The sequence below is a fragment of the Phyllostomus hastatus genome, unplaced genomic scaffold, assembly GCF_019186645.2.
Source record: "Phyllostomus hastatus isolate PE091 unplaced genomic scaffold, TTU_PhHast_1.1 phas_scaffold_193, whole genome shotgun sequence".
In the NCBI taxonomy this organism is placed as follows: domain Eukaryota; kingdom Metazoa; phylum Chordata; class Mammalia; order Chiroptera; family Phyllostomidae; genus Phyllostomus; species Phyllostomus hastatus.
The window spans coordinates 5,566,651-5,586,831 of NW_025334015.1; the positions used below are offsets into that span (position 1 = coordinate 5,566,651).

The following is a 20,181-nucleotide window of genomic DNA, read 5'->3' on the forward strand; positions in this document are numbered from 1 at the left end:
TGTTTTGCAGAGAGATTAAAGTCCTAATAAGTTGGTATTTGTTGAAGCTGGGTGACAGGGTCAGGCAGGTTCAATATGCTATTCTCAATACCTTTACAGGTTCAAATTTTCCATAAGTAAAGCAAAACAAAACAAAAAACCAGTCGGGCTATGGAGGCCAGACCAGCTGGAGGAAAGAAAGTCTCTAGCCCCAAGGGCGTGCCTGAGCCTTGTAGACAAAGGAGCTTACCCTGAATTTTGTTGTCAAAAAACACGTATGTGGTTTGGGCATCTTGAATTTTCTTCCATTCGATCCTGGGGTTATGTGTCTGTGAATCTGTAATGATACAAGACAGCTCCACACCTAAGGAGCAAAGAAAAAAAAAAAAGAATTCTCAGGGCACGTGGAATGATTTCAGGTTCCTTGTATACCCAGACCACTCGAGCTGTCTGCAGTTTTAGAGAGGCCTTTCATGCAGATTAAAAACCCAGCCATCTCCAGGCTCCAAGAGGCTTTAAGGAGATTGATTTTAGCCAGAAAAGGCATAAAGATGATCAGCAAGAACCCCTACTAAACAGAGAAGACATTCCCCCTCACACTCCGCCTGTGTGTAGGAATTCCTCTCGTGTAAGTACAAAGCCGGGACAGGAGCCAGACCTGGGCCACTCCAACCCCTGCAGAGGTCCCCAGAGCAGCCGAAGCAGGGCTTCCCTGGCTTGCCTGCACAGCAAACACATTGGTGAGCCACCACCCGCCAGAACATCTCTCTGGCACTACACATATGTGCATGTTTGTTCTGAGTTGGCTGCAAGACTGAAGAATGTCCATTAGATGGTGCCCATTCTCCTCATACACAGTCTCCCTGGTACTTACTTTCAAATTCTGGTACCACGGGGTTTCGGTTGCTGGATTTGAGATTCACAGCTCCTATCAAGCAGCCTGAAAGGAAAAAAATAAGTAAAATCAGAGACAATGTGACTCTGAAACAGCAAAGTCCGATCTTCGGACTGAGATCAGATTTTCCCCTTCTACGTAGCTTTAATCACTAACCACAAAGGGCAGAAATATATAGTATTCTGAAACAAAGACCCCTGGATACAGCAAGTAGACTGCTTTGTCTCTCAGTCTGACCTTCACTGGAAAAAATGAAGAGAAAGAGAAGAATTCAGAGAATTCACATTCCTTCTCCGTCCCAGACGCAGCGCCTGAGGCTTTAAAGACCTTTCCTCTGAGAGCTTCCTTCTTGCTTAGAGTCGTTGCTAATTCTTTCAATCGTCCAGACCCCAACAGGCGCCTTCTTGTCATCGCCCCACCCCCTCCCCGCTTCTCCACCTCCTCTAGGCCTCGAATCTGGCAAAGGCACTGGGCAGATTCAACATGGCCCAAACCCTTGGCCTGGTGCTGGGCGTCAACACTCTCTGCCTACGGTCATCAGCCACGTTGTCAGAGACCCCTCCTTCCTGTGTTAGACTCACATCCAACCCAGGAGTCCTCTCCATTAAGCCGTTTCCACCAGGCTTGAACAAAGGGGGAAGTATAATAACAGAGGGGCGGCATTGTAAAGCTAAGCTGAATGACACTACTGACAAAATCAAAACTCGTAAGGTAACCCCTTTCGGAACTGGCATCTGGACCTCTCTGTGCTTCAACAAACATTAGAAACCGCTCTTCATGGTCTCGACGTGTCCCAGCCGATTTTCTCAGAGAACATCAAGTAGGCACACTGGTCACCCACAAAATGTCACTCTTCAGGCACTCGGTACATGCCTCCCCCAGAGAAGGTCTTTGTACATAAAATTCGTAACAAGGTCTGCGGGTCTTCATGGACAGTATCAGAGAAAGAAAATGTACAGAAAGACCTACACTCTAAGACAATGTTTTCAACCTTTTTCATCTCATGGCACACATAAACTAATTAGTAAAATTCTGCGGTATCCCCAAAATATATTTTTTACTGATCTGACAAAAAAATGGGTATAATTTTGATCATGCACACTGGATGGCTCTTGCTGTGTTGTCTTTTGTCATTTTTTATTTGACAATCTGAGAGAAGAGAGGTCAATGCCCCTCACTAAATAGGTGCTGTGTGTTGTAAAAATTCTTGCAGGCCACCAACTGAAAGTCACTGCTATAAGGGGCTTTCTAATTCCTTTTACATTAAGTGGACTACAGGTCACAACAATCCATTCTTTTCCTTTTTTCAATCATATTTAGTGGTTCAGCTACATCTATACATCCCAGCACACATTTTGATCCTTTCTTTATTTAGTAAGTATTCAATAATTATAACAAAAACTCTAAAGAATAAAAAAAAATCAGAAGTATAATATATCTGAGTTGCTATTAGTTTGCCCTTCTTGCCCTGACTGGTGTAGCTCAGTGGGTTGGGCATCATCCTGCAAACTGAAAAGTTGCTGGTTCAATTCCCTGTCACGGCACATGCCTGGGTTGTAGGTTCAGTCCCCAGTCGGGGGCGTGTGAGAGGCAACCGATTAATGTTTCGCTCACATGTCAGTGTTTCTCTCCCTCTGTTTCTCCCTCTCTTCCCAGCTCTCTAAAAATAAAATAAAACACTCCATTCTCCAAAAGGCTGTAGAACAGCATAAGTTAATGTTATTTTGTTTTGTTCACCACGAGCATGTACAGCACTTTATACTTCCCACTCAGTCTGAAAGCTCCCACTGACCCATGAGTAGAGACTAATCTATGATGTCCTGAGTGTCTACCAAGGCCACACAAGTTCCTTTTGAGGAAAGTGACTACAGACATTTATATAAAACCACTGTAATTTAGATGGTGAGACCCTGAAGCTCTGGCTACAAATGACCATGACCAGGGACCATCTTCTGACCCAAAGGCTATCAAAAGGGACTTAGTGTAACACATGAGAACTTTGCCCAACTGGACAACCCTATCTGATCCTTTCTTTTAGGAGGTATGAAGCTATCCCTGGCTGGTGTGCTTCAATTGAGTGCTGGCCTGCGAACTAAAGGTCATGGGTTCAATTCCCAGTCAGGGCATATGCCCGGGTTTTGGGCCAGGTTCCCAATAGGGGATGCACAAGAGGCAACCACAGATGGATGTTTTTCTCCCTCTCTTCCTCCCTCTAAAAATAAATAAATAAAACCTTTTTGTAAAAAAAGTATGAAGCTAAAAGAAGTGAATGAATGAATGAATTAGAGAGTTTATATAGTTACCAGAAAAACAGAGTAGGAGTAAAAAGAGATAGGCTGACTCATCCAAATGGTACAAACACTAGAGTTGGTAACATGAACCAGAGCACAAAAAAGATAACAGCAAAGTGAATCTAGTGGCTCCACCAAATCTCCACCAAGCCAACTAAGACAGATTTTTTAAAAGATTTTATTTATTATTTTTAGAGAGGGAAGGGAGGAAGAAAGAGAGAGAGAGAGAGAGAGAGAGAGAGAGAGACATCAATGTGCAGTTGCTGGGGGCTGTGGCCTGCAACCCAGGCATGTGCCCTGACTGGGAATTGAACCTGAGACACTTTGGTTCACAACCCGCGCTCAATCCACGGAGCTACACCAGCCAGGGCAAGACAGATTCTTTACAATAAATCTCTCAGGTAAACTGAGCAATTTTGCTTCTTATAACCAAAAAGCAGCTCTGGTAACACAGCCCCAGATAATGGAAATAATCGTCCCTCTTATCCCTCTCACTGCAGCTGCAGTGAATGCTCTGTACTCCTTAAAGAACGTCTGCCCTAACCTCTTCCTGCCCACCTCCCCAAGATGAGTGTCACAGGCACCTGCTCAGACCAGTCCTGGAAGACAGTGTGTCCCAAAAAGATTCAAGAACAGAGGACCACAACGAGCAAGTGAAGTTCTAGCTCAAGCGATTATTTACAGCTGCTGGGTCCTTGGTGTGATGGGTCCCAAGCTGAGAGTCCCTCCTTGGAATTCTCATTCTTTCCCTAAACAATTCCTATGTTTGTAAATATCCTACACAGGCGAACCTCAGAGATACTATGGGTTCAGTTCCAGATCACCACAATGAGGCCAACACTGCAACAAAGCACATTACATGAATTCGGTGGTCTCCCAGTGCATATGAAAGTCATGTTTATACTATACTGTAATGTACTAGGTGTGCAATAGCAATATGTCTAAAATATATACATACCTCAACTAACAAATACTTTATTGCTAAAGAGTGCTGCCATCATCTGAGCCTTCGGTGTCTTGTAATATTTTTGCTGCTAGAGGGCCTCAGTGCTGACGGCTGCTGACCAACCAGGGCGGTAGCTGTTGAAGGCTGGGGCAGCTGCGGCAATTCCTTAAAAGAAGACCACAGTGAAATTTGCCACACTGACTCTTCCTTTCAGGAAAAATGTGTCTGTAGCCTGCGGCGCTGTTGGACTGCCTTTAACCAAAGAACTTCTGTCAAGATGGGAGTCAACCCTCTACAACCTTGTTGCTGCTTCGTCAACGATGTTTATATAATACTCTATAAAAATCCTTTATCATTTCAACAGTCTCCACAGAATCGTCATCAGGAGTAGATTCCATCTTGAGAAACCTCTACTTTCCTCACTCGTAAGAAGCAAGTCCTCACGGTTGAAGTTCAATCACGAAGTTGCAGCCATGCCGACCCCTCTTCAGGCTTCTAATTCTAGTTCTCTTGCTATCCCCACCACATCTGCCGTTAGTTCCTCCACTGCAGTCTTGAACCCCTCCAAGTCATCCACATCGCCAGCAGCATCTAGAATCGTGAATCCTTCCCAGGAGGGTTTTGACTTACTTTGCCCAGATCCACCAGAGGGATCACTGTCTACCACAGCTGTAGCCTTACACAATGTAGTTCTCAAATATAATAAGACTTCAAAGGCAAAACTAATTACTCCTTGACCCATGGGCCACAGAATGGATGTTTCGGCAGGCAAGAAAACTTCAGTCTCACTGTACATCTCCATCAGAGCTCTGGGGTGACCAAGTGCACTGCCAATGAGCAGGAATATTTCGAAAGGAATCTTACTTTCTGAGCAGTAGGTCTCAACAGCAGGCTTAAAATATTCAGTAAACCACACTGCAAGCAGACATGCTGTCATGTGGGCTTGGCTGTTCCATCTGTGGAGCACAGGCGGAGCAGGTCTGGCCTCATTCTTCAGGATCCCAGAACATTTAGATTGGACCGCTGCCTTCAGGTAGAGTCCTCAGCTGTGTAGGCACTGGCAAGAGAGTCAGACTGTCCTTTGAAACTTTGAAGACAGGCACTGGCCTCTCCAGCTATGGAAGTCCAGGATGGCATCTTCTGCAATCTAGAAGTGTTTCTTCTACACTGAAAACCCGTTGTTCAGGGCAGCCACCTTCGTGAACTGTCTTAGCCCCATCTCTGGAACACTCGCTGCTTCACACTGCATTCCATGTTCTGGACATGGCTCTTTCCTTAAACCTCACGAACCAACCTCTGCTGGCTTCAGACTTTCTCCTGCAGCCTCCTCACCTCTCTCAGCCTTTGTGGAATTAGCACTTTCAATTTCCTTCAAGAATGTGTCCTTTGTGTTCACAACCTTGCTGTTTGGTACAAGAGGCTTCGGCCTTTCGCAGTTTTCGATGTGCCTTCCTCACTAAGCTTAGTCACTTCTAGCTTTTGATCTGAGAGACACGTGACTCTTCCTTTCACTTGAACACTTAGAGCCCACTGTAGGGTTATTAATCAGCCTAATATTAATGTTGCCATGATTCAGGAAACAGGGAGGCCCAAGGAGACAGAGAGCAGGAAGGTCCAGCTGGTGCAGCAGTCAGAACACACACATTTATTAAGTCTGTCGTCTTACATGGGTACAGTGCAAGGTGCGCCCCCCCCCAATTCTAGTAGTAACATCAAAGATTACTGATCACCATACCATATGCAATAATAATGAGCATGTGTAGAATAATATGAGAATTAGCAAACTTTGCTAGACAGAGACACAATGTGAGCAAATGCTGTTGGAAAAAACACCAACAGACTTCCTGGACACAGGGCTGCCACAAACCTTCAATTTTTATAAAAAAACACAGTATCTGTGAAACAATAAACGAAGTATGCCAGTAATACCTAATTTTGCCATTCCCAAATAACTCAGGATTCCACTTTAAAATAATGTTTGCCATTTAAGAATATTACATAAATGAAAATATATAGTAGGTGACTTTGAGATTGACTTTTTTTTTAAAGATTTTATTCATTTATCTCTAGAGAGAGGGGAAATGAGGGAGAAAGGGATGGAGAGAAACATCAGTGTGTGGTTACCTCTCACATGCCCCCAACTGGGAACCTGGCCTGCAACCCAGGCGTGGGCCCTAGACTGGGGATCGAACTGGTGACCCTTTGGTTCACAGGCCCGCAATCAATCCACTGAGCCACACCAGCCAAGGCTGACTTTTTTTAAATTACATTTTATTGATTATGCCATCATAGTTGTCCTGATAGTTCATCCTTACCCCCCTCTAACCAGCACCCCCCACTCCTTCAGGCAATCTCCCCACCATTTTTCATGTCCATGAGTCACACATATAAGTTCTTTGGCTACTTCATCTCCTATACTGTACTTTACATCCCTATGGTTACTCTGTAACTACCTATTTGTACTTCTTAATCCCCTCACCTCTTTACCCATCCTTCCCCACCCCCCAATCTGGCAACCATCTGGTAACTAACTTCTTTTCTCTTGCTGTTTTTAAGAGTCTCTCTTTATCTTTAACCTTTGGCCTTTTAATTATGATATGCCTTGAAGTGGGCCTCTTTGCATCCATCTTAATGGGGACTCTCTGTACTTCTTGGACTTGCATATCTATTTCCTTCATCAAATTAGGGAAGTTTCTTTCACTGTTTTTTTCAGATAGATTTCCAATTTCTTGCTCTTTCTCTTCTCTTTTGACACCCCTATGATACAAATGTTGGACCTCTTGAGGCTGTTTCAGAGGCTGTTTATACTATTTTCATTTCTTTGGATTCTTTTTTCTTCTTGTTCTGTGTGGTTGTTTTTAGCTTCCTTATGTTCCAAGTCATTGATTTGATTCTTAGCTTCGTCCACTCTACTGTTGTTTCCCTGTAATTGTTCTTTATTTCAATTAGTGTATCCTTCATTTCTGATTGGGTCTTTTCTATGCTGCCAAGGTCCTCACAAAGTTCCTTGGGTATGCTTATAGCCAGTGTTTTGAACTCTGCATCTGATAGATTGTTTATCTCCATTTTGTTTAGTTTTATTTCTGGAGTTCTGATCAGTTCTTTCATTTGGGCCATGTTTCTTTGTCTCCTTCTTTTGGCCACATGCTTGTGTTTGTTTCTATGCATTAGGTAGAGCTGCTTTGACTCCATGTCTTGGTAGTGTGGCCTAATGTAGTAGGTGTCCTATAGGGTCCAGTGGCACAACCTCCCCTATCACCCAAACTGGGTACTTGAGGTGTGTCCTTCATGTGGGCTGAGTACACCCTCCTCTTGTAGTTGAGCCTTAATTGCTGTAGGTAGATCAATGGGAGGGATTTACCCAGGCCAGTCAACCATAAGGATTGGCTGTGACCACTGACCACCAACTTCCACCATCGGTAGAGGATCAGCTGTGCACAGGACAGGGTGGAGGTGCTCTGGCATGGTCTGTAGCTATCTACTGGTGTTCTGGCCCTGGGGTTTCCCAGGTGGTGCAGGTCAAGGTCAGCCCCCACCTGTGGTTAGCCTGGGACACCGTGCCTGAGGTGTAAGGCAATCTGAGATGGCTGCTACTTATGCTGAGTTTAGAGATTCCCAGGTGAAGCCAAATTGTGACTGTAATCTGGTTGCAGCTAGGGCTCACTGAAGCCAGCTGTTGCTTGGTAGGATTTAGGAGCCAAGACAAGCCATTCTTAAGGAAAAGCAGCTTTGGTGGGCCGGTAAATTGGGTGGGGCAGAGCCTCTGGGGATCTCCAAGGTGGGTCAAACAGTGTTAGCCAGGTTGATAGAGTCTCAGATATGGCACAAGCTTACGGGCTCTGTGGAGGGCGGGGTTTGGCAAAGGGACAATGGCTTCTGCTCACCTTGATGCCAGGCACTTCATTTCCTCCCTTATACTACTGGTGCCTCACAACCTGCTACACCGGTGCTGGAGCTCAGAGGAAGTAAGACTGAGCAGGTGAATTTGTGTGTGGGTTCTTTAAGAAGAACCACTTGGGTCTCCAGCAGTTTCGTCCACCGACTCAATCCCTGCTGGTTTTTGCAGCCAGAAGTTGTGGAGACTTATCTTCCTTGCACTGGAACCCTGGGCTGGGGGGCCTGGTTTGGGTCTGGGACTCCCAAGATATCCGTCCTAAATTTTTATCCATGTGGGTGTGGGACCAGCCCATTCCACACCTATACCCCTCCTACAAGTCTGAATGGATATAGTTTCTTTAATTCCACAGTTGTCAGACTTCCACTCAACTCAGATTTCGTAGTTGTCAGACTTCCATTCAGCTTGATTTCTGACATTCTAGAGTGATGGTTATTCTATATTTTAGTTGTAATTTTGATGTGGTTGTGTGAAGAGATGAGTCATGTCTGCCTATGCCCCCATCTTGACTGGAAGTTGAGACTGACTTTTTTCATTCAGCATAATACCCTTTAGATACAACCAACTCATGTATAACAACACTTCATCCCTTTCTGTTGCTGTGTGGTACTTGATGGTATGCATGTACCATAGTTTGTTTCACAATTCACCCACTACAAACATCTGGACTGTTCTAGCTTGGGGCTATTATCAATAAAATTGTTGTGAACATTTGTTAGGTTTCTGTATGAAAATAAATTTCCTTTTCTCTGAGATGAATGCCCAAGAGTGCAAATGCATTTTATTTTTGCATTTAGATATTTTCTTTGGGGTTATCATGAAAATTACATTAAATACACCACCAACTGTCTAAAGTTATAACAAACTTGAGTTGATACCACTTTAACTTCAGTTGTGGACAAAAAAAATCTACTCTGTTTTCCCCTTTATGCTACTGATGACACAAACTGTAGTTTGTGCATCTTTACACACTGGATGCCTTATCAATAACACAAATTCATAACTACTTTTATGTATCTGTCTTTTAAATTCTGTAGAAAATAAAAACTGCAGTTATAAACCAAAATTATAGTAAGACTAGCTTTTACATTAATCTGTGTAATTACCTCTACTGAAGATCTTTACATCTTCACAGCTTTGAGTTACTGTCTAGTGTCCTTTCATGTCAACCTGAATGAGTTCCTATAGCGTGTTTTTGTTTTTGTATTTTTGGAGAGTAGGTCTAGTGGTAATTAACTTCCTGAGCTTTTGTTTATCTGAGAATGTCTTAATTTCTCCCTTATTGTTTAAAGTCAGTTTGGCCAGATATAAAATTTTCCACTTAATAGTCTTTTTCCTTTCAATACATTAAATACACCATCCAACTGTCTTTTGACCTCCAATGTTTCTGATGGGAAATTAGGCAATTATCTTATCAAGGATTTCTTGTATGTGATGATTCATTTCTCTTTTGCTGCTTTCAAGATTCTTTCTTTGTCTCTGGCATTTGACAATTTGATTATGTCTCTTAAGGTGGGTCCCATTAGGTTTATTCTACTTGGAGTTCACTGAATTTCTTGGATTTGTAGATCCATGACATAAATGAAATTGGGGAAGTTACTTCAAATAATCTTTCTGCCTCTTTCATTGTCTCGTCTCCTCCTGGGACTCTGATAAAGCATATGTTGGACACCTTGGTACTGTTTCACAATTCCCTTAGGCTTTGTCATGGGCTCAATTCTGTACCTCCACCCCCACCACCACAAGACACAAAAGAAATTAATGTTGAACCTTAACCCCGATACTCAGAATGTGACTATATGTGGAGACAGGGCCCTAAAAGATGTGATGAATTAAAATGAGGCCATTAGGGGCCCTAATCCAACCTTACTAGTGTTGTCATAAATCCAGATTAGGACACAGAAATGATGTATGTGCACAGAGGAAAGACCATGTGAGGACACAGCAAGAAGGCAGCCATCTGCAAGTCAAGAGGAAGCCACAGAAGAAACCAAACCTGCCAACACTTTGATTTGGACTTCTACTCTTCAGAACTGTGAGAAAATAAGTTTTTGTTGTTTAAGCTGCTCAGTCAGTAGTATTTTGTTATGAAAGCCTAACAAACTAATAAAAGATCTATTCATGCTTCATTCTTTTTTCTGCTTCTCAGAGTTGATCATTTAAATTGTTCTTATCTTCTAGTTCATTGATTCTTTCTTTTGCCCGCTCACATATTCTATTTATCCCTTCCAGTACATTTTTCAATTTTGTACTTTTGAGCTCCAGAATTTCTTTTTATAATTTCTACTACTTTGTTGATACTTTGTTGCTCAAATAATGTTTCCCTGGCTTCCTTTCAATGTTTTCTCTTAGCTCTTTGAGTACAGTTAAGGAAAATAATTTTTTAAAGACTTTATTTATATTATTTTTTATAGAGGGTAAGGGAGAGAGATAGAGAGGGAGAGAAACATCAATGTGTGGTCACCTCTTACACGTTCCCCACTGGGGTCTGGTCCGCAACCCAGGCATGTGCCTTAGACTGGGAATCAAACCTGTAACCCTTTTTCTTTGCAGTCCAGAGCTCAACCACTGTGCCATACCAACCAGGGCAAGAAAAATAATTTAAAGTCTCCATCTAGTAAGTATGCAGTCTGGGCTTCCTCTGGGACAGTTTCTGTTCACTCACTGCATTCTTCTTAGTGAGCCAGGTCTTACTGGTTATTGTTACGCTTTGTGATTTTATTGTTGTTGAAAATTGGGCATCTGACTATTAAAAAGTGGTTACTCTAGAAAACAGATTCTCCTTCCCCAGGGGATGCTCTCTCTGTGTGTATGTGTGTCTAAAATAACTACTGTTGAAGGGTGTAGAAGTCTGTTTTGAGACTTCTTTTTTTCTCAAACACTATTCCCTTTTAAGCATGATCATGAGGTTCCTTGACCTTGTCTTCTGCTAATGTTCTGACAGAAATGTCATGTTTTGATAAAAATTTCTTTGAATGCCAAAAGCTAAAATAAACACACAAAACAACAAAAATAAATAAATAAAACAAAAAAGAGAGAGCGGCCACCTCTCCAAGTCTTTGCAGATTAGTTCTGTGCAGGGGCACTCTTGCACCCTTCCGCTAGGCTGGCTTTGAGTGTAGGATCACCCTGAGATGTTATGCGGATGTTTTAAAAAATCCGAATTTCCCAGTCTCACCATGACTTATCTTCTAGGTCTTAGACAACCTATTGTTTACTGTATACCTCTTCCTAAAATTTCTTCAGGAAATGGAGAATTTCTAGTCACCTTGGCTGCTGCTTTTCCCACCTGCGTTCAAAGTTAGGTGACACAAAGGTAAGTGCCTCACATAAGTCCTTCTGGTGTCCCCATGCGGTGTACACAATTATTCGCAAATAAGGTTTGCTCTGCTCCCTCCAGTTTGGAGGGCTGTGGGGAAACACCGTGTTCAGCAGAGGGCAGGGCATGGTGAACATAATTGTCATTAAACTTTTCTACCGTTTTGAAGATTGTTTCTTCTTTATTAGGTATTTGCATAGTTGCAATAAACCTTTGACTGTTTTTGGAACCCTTACAAAGCCAACTCAGCTTTTGTTGTTTTTTTTTTAAAGTTTCTATGAGGGAACAAGAGCCCAGAGATTCCCATTCTACCTCGTGATGATGTCACTCCAAGCCAGCACTGCTGCTCCTACTATTTTGTTCATCTTTTATTTCAGCTACTCTTCATCATCGTTGCACCTCCAGTTCCCAAACATCGTCCTTAGGATGCAAGAAGTTTTTGGAAGTGGTATTGATTGTAAGAAAAGAGTAACACAAGTTCAACACAGTATGATAGAGGCATGTCAAAAATCTACAGCGTGTGTGACACACCCGGCCGGCGAGTCACAATTCAAACCTAAGACTGACTGACTCACTGTGTTTGTTCTTTCAGTGTTTCTTCTGAAAACGTAGCTCTCACTGTAAATTGGGAAGGTGGCATTTTTGGCTTCTTCCACGATTTCCCAGGACTTAACTGCTTCAAGTAGAACTGAAAAATGTGTTTTCAACACAAAAGAATTAGGTGGCCCAATCCAAAACAGAAGTAACAGTTCAGGGTTGTGCTTGTGATTCCATTTTCAAGGCTCTTCTTTATGCCAAAACTATGTACTACTGTCAAGAAATCTGAATCCCATTTTTAATTTTCATACTGACTGTCAGTGTTGATTTTGTAGCCCTTAATTTTCCCAAATGTAAGTGATTAGAAAATCTTTACCCTTCTTTCACCAACACTTTAAGATAAATAAACATTTTTGACGCTTTTATTTTTTTATATTTCCTATATAGGAACCAAAGTCTATCTAGTGGCCCAAGGAAGAGTAGGTTTCAGAATTTTTTTAATTTTATTTTTTCAATTACAACTGACATTCAGTATTATTTTATATTAGTCTCAGGTATATAGCATAGTGGTTAAACAATCATATAATTTATAAAGTGATCCCCTGATATTGGAAACACCCAAATGGCACCATACTTAGTTATTAAAATATTACTGACTATATCCTCTACACTATATTTTACATCACCATGATTATTTTGTAAATACCAATTTGTACTTCTTAATCCTTTATCCGTTTCTGCTCCTGTGTCCCTCCCCTTTGAAAACCCCCTCCCCTCTGGAAACCATCTGTCTGTTCTCTGTATTTATAAGTCTGTTTCTTTTTGTTTTTATTGTTGTTCAAGTACAGTAGTCTCCATTCCCTCCCTTCACCACTCCCCCCTGCCCCACCCATCCCCACCTCCCCCCCTCAATCCTACCTTCTTTGGCATCCTATCCCTTTGGCTTTGTCCATGTGTCCTTTATTTGCTAAGTGAAATAAGCCAGGCAGTTAAAGACAAATACCATATGATCTCCTCTATAAGTAGAACCTAATCAATAAAACAAGCAAAATATGAGTCTGTTTCTGTTTTATTGGTTCATTTATTTTGTTCTTTAGATTACACATGTAAATGAAATATAATATTTGTCTTTCTCTGACTTAATTCACTTAGCATAATACCCCCTAGGTCCAAGTATGCTGTTGCAAATGGTAAGTTCCTATTCTTTTTTATGATTGAGTAATATTCCATTGTATATATGTATCAGTGCTTTGTTATACTCGTGTATTTATGGGCACTTGGGATACTTCCTTATCTTGGTTTTTGTAAATAATGCTACAGTGAACATAGGGTTCATATATCTTTTCAAATTAGGGTTTTCAGTTTCTTCATACATATACCCAGAAGTAAAATCACTGGGTCATAAGGCAGTTCCATTTTTTAATGTTTTGATGAACCTCCATACTGTTTTCCACAGTGGCTGCACCAATGTGCTATCCCACCAACAGTGCGCTAGGGTTCCTTTCTCCATATCCTTGCCAAAATTGGGTGTTTGTTGATTTAATGATAGCCATTTAGACAGGGGTGAAGTGATATCTCACTGTGGTTTTAATTTGCATTTCTCTGATGATTACTGATGTTGAGAATCTTTTCTAATCTTTATTGCCACCTGTATGTCCTCTTTGGAGAAGTATTTATTCAGACACTCTGCCCATTTTTTAATTGGACTGTCTTTTTGGTGTTAAGCTATATGAGTTCTTTATGAATTTTGGATATTAACCCCTTATGGGATGTATCATTGTCAAAAATCTCCTTCCATCCAGTATGTTGTGTTTTCATTTTGCTGTGAAAACAGCAAAATGTTGACAGTTTTATGTTGACAGTTTCCTTTGCTGTGCAAAAATTTTTTTGTTTAATGTAATCCAATTTGTTTACTTTTTAAATTTTGTTTCCCTTGCTTGAAGAGATATACCAGAAAATAAATTCTAAGAGAAATGTCAGAAAGTTTGCTGCCTATGTTTTCTTCTAGGAGTTTTATGCTTTCAAGTCCTAAATTTAGGTGTGTATATGGGATAAGAAGGAGGTCTAGTTTCACTTTTTTGCATGTATCTGTCCAATTTCCCCAATAGTATTTATTGAAGAGACTGTCTTTACTCCATTGTATGTTCTTGCTTCCTTCATCATAGATGCATTAACCATATAGGCATGGGTTTATTTCTGGGTCCTCTCTTCTGAAACTACTGATTTATATATCTATCTTTATGACAGTAACATGTTGTTTTGATAGCTACAGCCTTGCAGCACATTTTTGACAGCAGACAGCATGATACCTCCATTTTGTTCTTCTTTCTCAAGATTGCTGTGGCTATTGACATCTTTTGTGGTTCCATATAAAGTAATGGATTGTCTCTTCTAGTTCTGTGAGAAAAACCACTGGTATTTTGATGGGAACTGCACTGAATCCATACATTTCTCTGGGCAGCGTGAACATTTTCATAATGATAATTCTTCTTATCCAGGAGCACAGTACATACATCCAAATACTGTATCTTTATCTTTACTTGTATCTTCATCAGTTTCTTCCTTTGATGTCTTATAATTCTTCAAGTACAATTCTTTTACCTCCTTGGTTTAATTTATCCCTCGGTATTTTATTTTTTGATTTAATAATAAATGGAATTATTCTCTTAATTTCTCTTTTTGATAGTTCATTATTGGTGTATAAAGACGTAACCAATTTCTGAATGTTTATTTTGTATCCTGCTACTTTACTGAATTTATTTATCAGTTCTAGATGTTTTTTGGTGGAATTTTTAGGGACCTCTCTATATGTAGTACTCTGTCATCTGTAAATACTAGCAGTCTTACTACTTTCTTTCCAATTTGGATGCCTTTTATTTCTCTTTTCTGATTGCTGTGGCTAGGACTTCCAATACTACGTTAAATGAAAGTGGTGAAAATGGCCATCCTTTTCTTGTTCCTGATCTTAAGGAAAATGCTTTTAGCTTTTTGCCATGAGTGTAATTTTAGCTGTGGATTTCTCAGCTATGTTCTTTACTATGTTGAGATAGGTTTCCTCTATTCCCATTTTGCTGAGTTTTTATTATAAATGGGTGCTTCACTTTGTCAGATGCTTTTTCTGCATCTCTCAATATAATCATATGATTTTTATCCTTCATTTTATTTATGTGGTATATCACATTAACTGATTTACAAATACTGAATCAACCTTGCATTCCAGAAATAAATCCCTCTTGATCGTGGTGTATGATCTTTTTAATGTATTGCTAAATTTGGTTTGCTAATATTTTGTTGAGGATTTTTGCATCTGTGTTCTTCAGGGATACTGGCCTATAATTTTCTTTGTATTGTCTTTATCTGGTTTTGGAATCAAGATAATAGTGGCAATAAATTTCTAACTTAATGACTTTAGGCCTGAGACCAGAAAATATACTAATGCTGAATACCAAGAGTGAAAGAATACAAACTAGAATCCCAAGAAAATTCAATATGAGTTCTCAGGCAGGTAAAGGAGAGGTAGGCTAAAAGAGAAAAGGGGAGGAAGGAAAGAAAGAAAGAGCAAATAAAGGAAGCAAGAAGAACTGAAAAGGAGAAAACTGAAAGACATCAAGAAAAAGCATAAAAATTGCCCTGGCTGGTGTGGCTCAGTGGACTGAGTGCCGACCTGTGAACCAAAGCATGGCTGGTTTGATTCCCAGTCAGAGCACATGCCTGGGATTTGGGCTAAGTCCCTGACAAGGGCGTGTAAGAGGCAACCACACACTGATGTTTTTTCCCTCTTTTTCTCCCTCCTTACCCTTCTCTCGAAAAATAAATAAATACAATTTTTTTTCAAGAAAAAGCATAAATATAAAATGAAAACATAAAAATGAGGATTCCTGACTTTACAAGAAATCCAGAAATTCTAAGTTTTTCAGCATCAAAATATGCTAGAATTCATAGCGAGCAAAGGCTGATGGTCTTCTGGTTCAATGGTATTTAATCCCAGTTATGAAGTAGATGACTTCTGAGGATTTGGGCAGTGGGGTTCAATCCTGGGAAGGCTGTCTTTGCAGGCTAGCAGAGATGACAAAGAATTTATAAAACTGCACAGAATGACATTTCCAACCATTTTAAGGAAAAGACTCGACCTCAGGCTGGTGTGCTCTCAGGCTGATAACAATTATAGAACTAGTTCAGTGTCAAGCCAAGGATGAAATCCAGAAGAAAAGCCTCTTCTCTCCCTTCCTTACTTCTTTGTTCTTTTTTCTGTAAACAACACCCAAAAGCCTCTCTGGTTTTATTTTAACAAGGGAAAAACACCACTGCTTGGTGCACTGTTCAAGTCAATGTGTGCTTTCTGCCTGGAGGTGCCTCACACCCACACTGCTCTCTGCCTGCTCCTTCTCCTCTGCGCTTTTCTTAATGATATTCTAGAAGCATCAGTACTTACTCCATTTTTCATTGGGCCTGCTTGTTTGAAAAATATTAAACTAATTCTGTATTTCCAGAGGCCTCAAGCTTTTAAAAAATTCTATTTTATTGATTATGCTACTGTAGTTAACCCAAGTTCCCCCCTGGCCCACCCCAGAGGCATCGCACTTTAACACATGGCATTGTTCAGAAATACCACAGTTCCAGGGGTGGGGAAGGGAGCAAAGTGAATTCCAATTCATTCCTCAAAACAGCCTTCAGATAAGGGCAAGCAGTATCATTTTCAGTTGGGAAGTGAAGCGGCTACGTGACCTAACTCTAGTGCTCAGCTAAGTGATAAAGCTAATATGTAAGCTATTACAAGTCCAATGCTCTTTATTTTTAAAGATTTTCTTTATTTTTCAAGAGAGGGGAAGGGAGAAAAAGAGAGAAAGAGAAATATCAATGTGCAAGGGAAACATCGATTGGTTGCCTCTCGCATGCACCCCAGCCAGGGACCTGGCCCGCAGCTCAGGCATGGCCCTTGACTCGAATCAAATCGGAGACCTTTCCATTTCCAGGATGATGTCCCACCCACTGAGCCACACCAGCGGGGGCAAGTCCAACACTCTTTCCATTACACTGTATTTTCTACAATTCCCTTTTCTCCCCATGACACCATGAATAAAATTAACTAATATTTGTTTGGTTTTATGTGTGTGCATGCTTAACAAGAAAGGTGGCAAGAGATGACTTTTTTAAAAGTTTGAGAATTCTTCCTTCCTCTACAATCTAACCCAAATGCCACAATGACACTAATGGTCCAAAGGCGAGATTACTCTACAAGGCATCAGGGCCAAGTTATCTCCAATATATTGATGCTAACTATATCACGTGATTAGAGAGAAAGAAGTTCCTGATATCCTTAAGGCTCAACAGCCAAGAATAATCAGCATGGCTGGAGAAGGAAGAGACAAAACCAGGATTCAAGAAGGTTATACATGGGACAGATTTCCTTCCAAACACGTGCTGTGCCATAAATAACGGAATATGGCAGGCATCTTCTTTGGAGGAAGACCTACAAAGAAACTGCCGTTCTACTGTCCATGCTCTGTCGCCGACTTCCTGAACCACCTCCATCTATACAGTCCCCAGGCCAGTCCAGCCAAGTGCCCACACGGGATATGTGTGCCTCTGCCTGCGCTACGGGAAGACAGAGCGGAGGAGTGAGGCGCTCTGCAGAGAGAAGGTGCCCTGCTGGGAGTCCTGCAGTGAGGGTACAGCACAGGGACTGCCCTGCAGTGACCCCCTTCCCAGCCAGGAGGTTCCCACTCTGCTCTCAGAAACAGATGACAGAGTGGTGCACGTAAAGGCACCTGCAGTGCATTGCGCCACATGCTCAAAAGGAGAGAGAGATGGCACAGGAATGGAGCCCACTGTGGCCATTTCTCTGCACCCACACCTCCGCCTGTGACATCAGCCTTTGCCTCTTTTGGTCAGGGAGAAAACACAGGTCAGAGAGTCAGGGGACCTTGGGGACAATTTATAAGTTCCAGCATCAACTGGTTAAGCAGCTGGGCTCAAGAATTACAAATATCTCACCTCTTCTGGACAATGATCTACGAGGAAAACATATGCTTTTCCTGAGACGATAAGGGTGGGCTGGGGAAGGGTCATATGGAGTGCAGAGATAAGGAGTCCCTCAGCAGTGCTCAGGGCAGGAAGAGCAGACAGACACAGAGAAGTGAGACCTGCAACTCACAAAGAGCATTATTTTGACATGTAGCACATGGGATAGGTAAGCTGCTTCTTGTAGGTCAGTTCACAATTCTGCTAAAAAGGAGAACTGAACCATTAAGGCACTTTTCTCTAAACACAACGGCCAACCCAGCCTCCAGGACTGATGCCTAATGCAGAGAAAGGAACATTTTCATGATTGACAAAGCAGGAGGAAACTAAAGAGTAAGCACATAGGGATGCTGGAAATTTAAAGAACTATGCATTCTCCCAAATACAATCTGGGCTGTCTCCCAGCACACCCTGAACAGTGATTATTACACCTCCCAGCTTCCCACCAGGGAGGTAAGAATGGCTGCCCACCCTTCCCAGGTAGAGGGTCAGGACCTGGAGGCGAATGTCTAGAAGCTCAAAGCACAACCCAAGAACCAGCAGTTCTGACGCCTGCTCCCCCCTTTCCTGCTCTATTTCATGGCCTTTGTTATAGGAAGAAACGTATCATTAAAATCTATCCAGAACTAAAAGAGACAGAGGATCTGGAGCTAAAAGAGAAACATGACTCAGAACCTTAAGCCTAAACTTGTATCCCATTGTTCTCTTGAAACCCTTTCTTAGATGAGTTTGCAAAGGAAGTTCCCTCTTTTAAAAGCCCCCAGATGATAACCATATGGTGGGGCATCTACCACACCGCCATCCCTTCCTTCCTGGGAAGCTGGGAAAACAGTTAAGCTGGAGCAGAGGAGGCGAGGAGATGGGAGTGATAAGGCAGGAGAGGAAACGCTTACTCTCACAGTGGCCTTCCTAATTCCCGCGGGCTCCTCCGGTTGTTCTCCGGAACTCCGGAACTCCGTTGTCTTTGTTAGCCCTACCCTTCGGTGATCTGGAACAGCTTAGCAGCTGCGGTCCACAAGCACGGTTTCCTATTCCCATGACGAGAGGCCTTCCAGCAAGTCTGCCGGTGCCTAGGGCTCTGACGCCAGACCGACGTCTCAACACCACTCCTGACCCATCTCCTCAGCGCCCCCACGCACATACCCCTAAGTTCTAACTCAGTGCATTGGAAAAGGCCTGGATCTGTAATTTTTTCCAACTGTCCCAGGCAGTTTTTGTGTGCAGCCCATCTTGGGAAACCTACTAAGTCATCCATATGTCAGGGCCCAACCCACAGCCTCGACCTGTGTCCACAGAAGCACAGCACTAACTCGGGGCATGAGGATGACGTCTGCTGTTCTTCCTGTTCTGAAGAACTTGAGGAACCAGTAACAACATAAAGTACCACGACCAACAACACATGTGAGCCACAGCAGATGTTGAGGTAATGCTAGCCTCAGCCCCCAAAGTCCCCTTCAGCAGAGGCTGGCTGACTGCGACTTAGTCTCCCAAAGCCTTAGCCTGAACACGCTGGTGCGCACACCCTGACGCCGAACAAGAGCCCCTGGAAGACTAACTTCCGACGCTGACCATCCAGCCCACATACAGACAGGCCCAGGTCTCACCGTGAAAACCACCTGTCTTTTCTTCCTCTTGTGAGAACAAAGCCCATCTTGCCTGCTGGCTCAGAAATGGGGTGCTGGGACATGAAGGGGCTCCCTTGTGTCTTTAACAATGGCCATTATCATTTAACTGTAGAGAGAGCTAAAAGAGCAGAGTCAGTGGCTATCTCCTCTCCATGAAAAATTAAATTTATTCAGGTTTATACTCATTACTGTAAACCAAGAGGGAAAGAAGTTCTTTTAGAAAATGTTTTCACTTTGAGTCAGATGTGCTGCCCACTAAGAAATCGTTTATGTATGTCTGGCTCACTAACAAGCTATTTTTAGCTTCTGGCATTCTGTCCAGTCCGTCTCCTGCTCAAAAGAAACTTTCTGACCAGGGCTGGAATACACGTCAGCAGGGCTCACTGGGGACCTCGCTGGCCTCCTGGGGATCAGGTCTAAATATAAAATGGCCCTGCAGGCCTTCCGGTGGAGAATACTTACATCCTTATCCTTCTGCCTGCTCTAGTGGAATCCAGCTTAGAGAAGGAAAGATCCCATTAAGACAGCATCTTTTCAACAATGTCTCAGTTCTGTAACTAATTCTTTAAGGAATTTAAGTGCTAGGAGAGAAACTATGAGTCAATAATATTTTCCAGGCCCAGTCATCCATCTCCACAGCAAAGAATACAGAGTAAATCAATTACATATTAGT

General features: G+C 42.1%; 1 protein-coding gene across 1 annotated transcript in view; it reads right to left on the bottom strand.

Annotated features, from left to right (window-relative positions):
• JAM3 (junctional adhesion molecule 3) overlaps window positions 1-20,181 on the bottom strand; it is a 77,657-nt gene that overhangs the window by 9,425 nt on the left and 48,051 nt on the right. The window contains exons 2-3 of the mRNA XM_045860362.1: window positions 854-919; window positions 230-343 (exon numbers count right to left, since the gene is read on the bottom strand). Of these exons, the coding sequence (XP_045716318.1) occupies window positions 230-343; window positions 854-919 (180 nt within the window). The remainder of the gene's footprint in view (window positions 1-229; window positions 344-853; window positions 920-20,181) is intronic.